General features: G+C 41.1%; 1 protein-coding gene across 1 annotated transcript in view; it reads left to right on the forward strand.

The window, feature by feature from the left end:
• Positions 1-7032, forward strand: part of arhgap24 (Rho GTPase activating protein 24) — a 46386-nt gene extending 39354 nt beyond the window's left edge. Inside the window, 7 exon segments of the mRNA XM_020621092.1 lie at positions 331-538; positions 1440-1572; positions 2821-2894; positions 3281-3402; positions 3492-3664; positions 3666-4654; positions 5000-7032. Coding sequence (XP_020476748.1) covers positions 331-538; positions 1440-1572; positions 2821-2894; positions 3281-3402; positions 3492-3664; positions 3666-4654; positions 5000-5264 — 1964 coding nt within the window. The 3' untranslated portion in view covers positions 5265-7032.
• Positions 7033-7597: the final 565 nt, after the last annotated feature.

The raw sequence follows: 7597 nt of genomic DNA on the forward strand, positions 1-7597 counted from the left end.
CAGCAGGAAGTTAGAGATTTGATCACCAGACTTTGTGGGTGTACATATTTTTTTGCTTGGACTATTTAGCCAACCCCATCATAATCTTTTTCAGTCAGTGTAACTGCTCTCTTTGATGTGCTTTAAACTTTCAATGATATGCTAATCTTTTTTGAAAGTTAAAGAGTGCATGATATAAAATGTCTGAATCAGCTGTAGAGCGGTGACCACGCTATAGCTGTGATAAAACATTACTAAGCAACTGTCCTATAGATTGTTATTAAGATAAAAACATTGGCCTGAATAAATGTTCAACATACCATTACTAAATATTTTCCCCTTGTGTTTCAGGGATCTTTGGTCAGAAGTTGGAGGAGACAGTACGGTATGAACGCCGGTATGGGAACAAGCTCGCCCCTATGCTGGTAGAGCAATGTGTGGATTTCATTCGGCAGCGGGGTCTTCGGGAGGAGGGCCTGTTCAGGCTGCCCGGACAGGCCAACCTGGTCAAAGAGCTGCAGGATGCCTTTGACTGTGGAGAAAAACCCTCTTTTGATAGGTAAGGCAATATGTGAACATGCTGGCTGGTTCAGTTTCCTTTGGGTATGTTAATGTGTAGCTATGTTCTGATCGTTGGCTGGTCAAGGTATGCACCCCTGAAACCACACAGGTGCTCCTGGTGGCCGTGAACAAATCCCTCCAAATATTTACAAAAAACAAAAATGGCTGAGTGGATTTCAGGTGTCGTTGCATAGTTGCATAGAGTCTTGGTGTTTTGCACCAGAAAGCTATAGCATGCAACAAAGGCATTGTGACAAACTATGTAACTAACATATGAACCACTCTCAAAATGAAACTCACTCCATTTAAACATAGCTCTAAAATTTAAACAAACCTAACAAACATAAAGAAGACGGCTCTCAGTTCTTCCTTCAACTGTGTGTATGTGGCTGTACTGAGGGACTGAGAGCTGTTTTAAATGCAACAACCTTCATCCATAACTTAAGACAAAGCAATGCATGAGTGATGGAATACACCACCTCCACATCTCTTCTCTGCTTTGCCTCCCTCTTTCACTCCACCCACCACTCCCACCAGCTGCCAGTATCTGAGCTATGCAGACATCATCTCCCTGGAAACAGTACACAAGATCATATTCTGTGGTTTTGTCACCTGCACAAAGACATCTGTGCTCTCCTACTTCTGGTATACTGCAACTCATATCACGTAACAGACAAAAAAAAGTTCTGAAATAACTTATCAAATACCCTTTTACATTAGCTTTATGATTCCAAACTCGAGCGCTCTTCTCTGTCATTTGACACTATCTTTGCTTACTCCATTAATTTTCTTACTGCAGGAGGCTTGATGTTTATGATTTGTTTGTCTTCATGTCCTGTAGCCATAACAAATTATAACCTCAGTCCTTCCGTTTCTATGTCTGTTTTCTTTCTCTCCAGTAACACAGATGTGCATACAGTAGCTTCTCTACTCAAGCTGTATCTCAGAGAGCTGCCAGAGCCCGTCATCCCTTTCCATAAGTATGATGAGTTTCTGACCTGCACCAAGCTCCTTGGCAAAGATGATGAAATGGTAAGAAAGAGTGCTTGATTAGTTTCTTTTAACTTATACCTTCAGACAAATTGCCTTTCACACACTTTACTCCCCAACATATAGTTTCTTTTTGGTTTGATTCCTATATCAATAGAGGTCAGCACCAAAAAGCCCTAACATAAATCTTTCAAAGGCCCATGCTGTGGCATTAAAGCTGGTTTCTCGCTGCCCGGTCATCCATCCACTGTCAGAGTCGGCAGGTAAAGCTGCCAACAATGTCGATGGAGAAATCAATTACAAGGCGAGACGAGGTTGAGCAGAACACTGTCACTTTACTGAGGTTACTGGTCACAAGTAACTGTACTTAATCCAGAAGTCCGATTAAACATGAAACATACTCAGGTCAATAATACCAGTCCAGAGTCGGTACCGGCAAACTCTCACAGCCAAGGTTTCCACAAAAGATCAGTCGTAAATGGAAGTCCATAAGTCAATGCACAGTAAACGATCAGAATCAGGAGAGTTAGGCAGTAATCGGGGGTCAACAGGCTATCCAGGATCAGAGCTGGAATAACAGGCACAAAGAGAAAACACTGGAAAGTCTGAACGAAGGTTAGAACAATCTGCCTATAAAGGGGGGTCAACAGGTGCAGATCATTACTACTGATTATAGTAAAAAGTCCGTAGCTGAGGTGGGACTGTAGACTGGATGTGGTGTCAGAATAAAAGCATGGTACCAGAAGCAGAAGAGACGGAATCACGACATTCACTGCTCTGCTCTTGTTAACAATGGCTTTGTTGTGCCTGTCTTTACTTCTAGCATCTAAACAGGACTTCTCTGAAAGGCATAGTTAACTGCTCCTTCACAGCGTCCAAAACGTCTTTCCCCTAGTTTTCACTGAAAACTCCAAGTTTGTGCTTTTGTGTGTATGTATTAGTGTGTTCAGAATAAGGCAGCCCCCTGAAACCCGACTAGTTCAATCATCAGTCGGGAGACCCAGCAGTCAACTGTGAAACTGTATTAGTAAAAAGTCTAAACAGTTTTTTTTCTTTTAATCTCAGCGACACATGGATTCTTATGACTGTTGTTAAAATCCTCTCATGAAGACAAAAACACATTCTCTTTGATTATAAAGTAAACATACCTTTCTCTTTTTCACTGAATTGTTTTGTCCTTTCTTTGGTCTTTGGGTGTGAATTATAAATTAACCGGGTGTAGTATACATCGAAATCAGTTGTTGTTCTGGATTAAACTGATGCTACCTAAAAAGTGTCTATCATCTGCAGGGTATGAAGGAGTTAAGAAGGCTTGTGGAAAGTCTACCTCCAGTGAACTACAACCTTCTCAAGTACATCTGCAGGTATCAGTTGATTGTATAACTGGTACGGCTGGGTATCATGCCAAAAATTTTGATACCTTGACTTCAGTGCTGCTTCCTAAACAATACTTTTTTCAACACAAATTATATAAAATCAATTTTAACTATATATATTCGTGGCATTTTTGTGCACTTAAAGCAGTTTCATAGCATAAAAAGTAAACCTATTTAACACAACCTTAGGCTCTTTTAACATTACCAATAAAGAAAGGTGTTTTCCGATACTTGATTTTACAGAAGTAATTCGATCGATGCCATAAAAGTATTGACGTTCGATACCCACCAATATTAAGTGGGTAAAATTTCAAATTGTGATAATTTTTCCAAAGTGAAAAGTGTAAATTTGAAGATATTTTCCTGCTTGTCAGATTTCTAGATGAAGTCCAGTCATATTCAGGAGTGAATAAAATGAGTGTCCAGAACTTGGCTACAGTCTTTGGGCCAAATATTTTGAGACCTAAGGTTGAGGACCCGGTAGCTATTATGGAAGGTCAGTACTGTGCATCAGTCGTGTGCTTTTTATGCTCAACTTATCTTGAAACATTATAAAAATAATGAAGCGTGGTCTTATGTTGTCAGGTACTGTTCTGGTCCAGCAGCTCATGGCTGTTTTGATTGGCCAGCATGACGTGCTATTTCCTCACAGTGAGGACAACCCAACAACCCTTGAGCTTGTCAACAACAACAGTATTGAACTAACACGGCAACAAGCCACCACAACTACCTCCACCGTCACTTCAGTGTCTGAGAATGCACATGGTCCGGCAGTGTGTTTGGGAAACACCCGAGTCTTCGATGAATCGCCAACATGTAGGCAACAGTGGTTCCCCTCGATCAGCAAGCCCTCGTAATGGTGTTGTAGCACGCTTTGACATCACCCGCAGTCCACCACTGACTGTTAAAAAGAACCAGACATTCAGCAAAGGTTGCGGGATTGTTACAAATGGTTCATTTAGTTCCTCACCATCCTCAGACCCCAATCAAGAAAGAGGCCAGACTCTGACCGGAGGTGGGACTTTACCAGTATGGCGTAGCGGGACACTCAAAGCCTCCGGCACAAAAATGGGGACCAGTGGTGTGACAAATGGAAGTGGCACTGGAGGGAATGGGACTGGAGTTGTGCGCATGGGCATTTCAGTTACTGATGTGGTCACAGGCAGCCTGAGGGACCGCAGTGGTCTTTGGGTACCCAATGGTTGTGTAACATTAAGAGAAAACAGCAAAACATGTGACTATGGGGATCAAACGACAAATCAGAATCGCCTATCCACATATGATAATGTCCATTTAAACCATCAGAATCTGCAGCAGCAAAACCAGATCACCAACACATGTCTGAACATCGGCTGTGAGGATAAACAGAGTGTAGACAGCGCCACCTGGTCTACCTCCTCCTGTGAAATTTCTCTTCCTGACAACTCCACTTCCTGTCGTTCCTCCACCACTACCTGCCCTGAGCAGGACTTCTATGGTGGTCACTATGAAGACTTGGTTGGACCACCTCTGGATAATGAGCCTCCCCCATGTGGTGAAGGAGGAGAGGGGGAGGGCAGAAACAGCAACAGAGAAGGAAGTGGAGATGGAGCAGGGAGGAGTAGTCGGGGAACTTGCAGTAGCGACAACAGTGATGGCTTCACTGTTGGTAATGGGCCTGGCAGCCACAGTGCTTTGCACAGTTTGGTGGCCAGTCTTAAACAGGAGATGCACAAGCAAAAGACTGAGTATGAGGCCAGGATAAAGAGGTAGGTTCCTATCTTTGAGAAACTGAAGGCGTGGCATTAGAAAGTTCACGGCTGCACCTGTGCTAAGGGAATCAACAGCAGCAGGGTGTTACAACATAGAAGAGTCCTGTAAAGACAGGAGCAAGTGTATACACAGGGTACAGTGAGAGGAATGTTCAGTATAGCTAGATGTATTCTGTGAGTTACTAAAAATAAATGAAGAGTGCGGAAAAACTATATACTGGAAAATCAGCAATTATTTTGATTACAACCTGCTTCATAATTACAGTCAGCTCTCAGATGAGCCACTGCTTGTTTTGTAACTGCTGTCCCTTCTTCTATTACTGTGTTTAACCTTCTTTGCAGCTTGGAGCAGCGTAACCTGGAACTGGAGACAGAAATGGTGAGTCTAAACGACGAGCTGGACCAGGAGAGGAAGAAGTACACCATGGCGGAGATCAAGCTGCGCAACGCTGAGCGCGCCAAGGATGATGCCGAGCGGCGAAATCAGATGCTGCAGAAAGAGATGGAACAGTTTTTTTCCACGTTTAATGACCTCACTGCAACTGGCAACACCACAGCCACCGAACCACGCCGACGGGATCGCAACACCACCATCTGGATACAATGAAGGAAGGCAGGAATGTGGGCTGATATGCCAGTGAAGACTGGAAATGGTTGATTATATGATGTGAATGTTACACAGACTCCAAACAGGATTTGGTTGCTGGTTGTAGAAGGAAAGATGGGAAGTTATACCGCAGAGGATATTGGTATGTTTTAATTTAAGAAACAGGTGGTGTAAGGGTAAGGCAAGCCACTTGTATAAATGTATACATCACCTGGAGTGATGTCAGTGACATTATGTGTAAATACAGCATTATTTAAACAGTTTGGACACACTCTCCAATGAATTCAGAAACTGTGGTGGTAGCTGAACATCTGACTGGGGAGTACAGGGAGAGTACTCCATGAGCTGCGATGATATACAGTACTAATATTATGTTACGGATAGGAGAGAAGGCAAAACATTCAAAAAGGCTGTGTTCAGCATAAAAATACAAACTTTGGACCTGAAGCAGACCATGCCGAAACTTCTCACTGTCTTAATTCGTTTTTAAAATATAACCAAAAGTACCTTATTGTTCCGTGTAATACTGTTCTGCTCATGTAAATAGAGGGAAACAATGCAGAAAAACACAGTATAATATGTACAGAAAAAGGAAAGTAATACTTAAATGTTTCTCTGGTATTTAAGTAAAGTTATCAGTTTGTGATATTTTATATTTTTCCTTGCACTTAATGTTTGTTTATTCTCTCAGCAAGGTGGTACTGAATGTTCTGTCAGTGTGTACTTTTTAAAATTAACACTACAGTATATATGCTCCTGTGTTTCTGTGCTGTTACATTTACCCCATGACCAAAAAGAGAGCCTGTACTGTAATTATTGTATAGATAATCTAAACTCCTTGTTATATACAGAAGGATATGGCATACATGATGAGTGGATACTGTCCAAGGAATCTTTTGTAGCCTGTAAAAATAAATGTTAAGACTCGCACGCTTAGGTCATTGGCATAAAACCCAGATAAAATTAAAATATTTGTTGTGAAGTCATAATTTCAGCTAACAAAATGTAATTTCTCATGAAAAGATGGATTGCTGTTGTTATTCTGTGAATGCCCCCTACAGTTTAAAATCTGCCTGTGAGCATATGACATGCAAGTTTGTAAAATATTCTTCTGTAGCCTTTTGATAATGTGTCCATCTGACACAACTGGCTTTCATCCTAACCGAGCACAGAAATGTGTTTTTGGGTTATAACTGTGAAAATTACAGCATCAAATGTGTCAACATTGAGCACGTTATCATGGTTGCTAAATTCCTTAGCAAGTGGTGTGCACATGATGGTGCAGAAGTCCACGAAGGTCAGTGTAAATGAATGTTTGTAAAATGACTGCATATTGATGAAGTCTTTATGAGTGTATTTATTTAGCTTAAACCAAATGCGTATACACAGGTTAGATTTACTAATGGGTACAAAGCGGCACATGTGAAATTCTGTCAAAAGAACTTTAAGTGTGCACGTGTGCACAGACCTGCTGCAGGCTACTTTCCCTCTGAAAACCAAATCCAGTTTAAACCTGCTACTAGTCACCGCACCACATCTACAGTGTGCACGTGGAGAAAAAAGTGCCTGAACAACTGAAGAAAGGAAGAGGGGAGCCTGTGCTTCTCATTTTGCACCCTTCATTGACGAAAAAACAGGCTTAAGCCAAGCAGACAGTGTCACGTCATTCTGTGAATTCCACACAAAAGAGCAGATTTGGGCACAGGGCAAGAGGGAGAGGAGGGCAAGGATAGAGGGGTATTTTCATGACATGATACTTGATACACAAAAGAACTTAATATAAATAAAATTGCATTTTCATGTGACTCTTCCTTTGTTGTTTAGTCTTTGAGTGGGTCTTTCAAGGTTGCAACTGTTTTGTATTTATTAACAGGTTTGCAGAGGACTCAGTTCCTCATTCATACAGTGTATGAGAGAATAGTACATTAAGACTGGTTTGTCAGACCAATAGTCCAACATTAGCGACATCATTATTTCTAACTATGACCTTGAAGCCTAAACACAAAAATTTATTAACAATTTTATGACAGTGTGAAAAAATAGCACATTGTAGACATGGACAGATCATGAGACAGTGGGACCCTAGGAACAGACATCGAAAGGCTCCTACCTTTCTTAGATTGAGCAAGCATGACATTTGTAGTCAACTTGTGTCTTCTGCTTTGCATCTGTTTTTAGCTATTTTGTTTCTATTTTTACTAGTTTTTTTATGTCTGAATTTTTGTTGTTTTGTATATTTTTGTAGTTATTTTACTGTCTTTTGTTGTCATTTTGTATTTCTTTAGTGGTTTTGTATCTTTTTGTAGCTGTTTTGCATCTATTTTTTCCTGTTC

Source organism: Monopterus albus, unplaced genomic scaffold, assembly GCF_001952655.1.
Source record: "Monopterus albus unplaced genomic scaffold, M_albus_1.0 scaffold253.1, whole genome shotgun sequence".
Classification (NCBI taxonomy): Eukaryota; Metazoa; Chordata; class Actinopteri; order Synbranchiformes; family Synbranchidae; genus Monopterus; species Monopterus albus.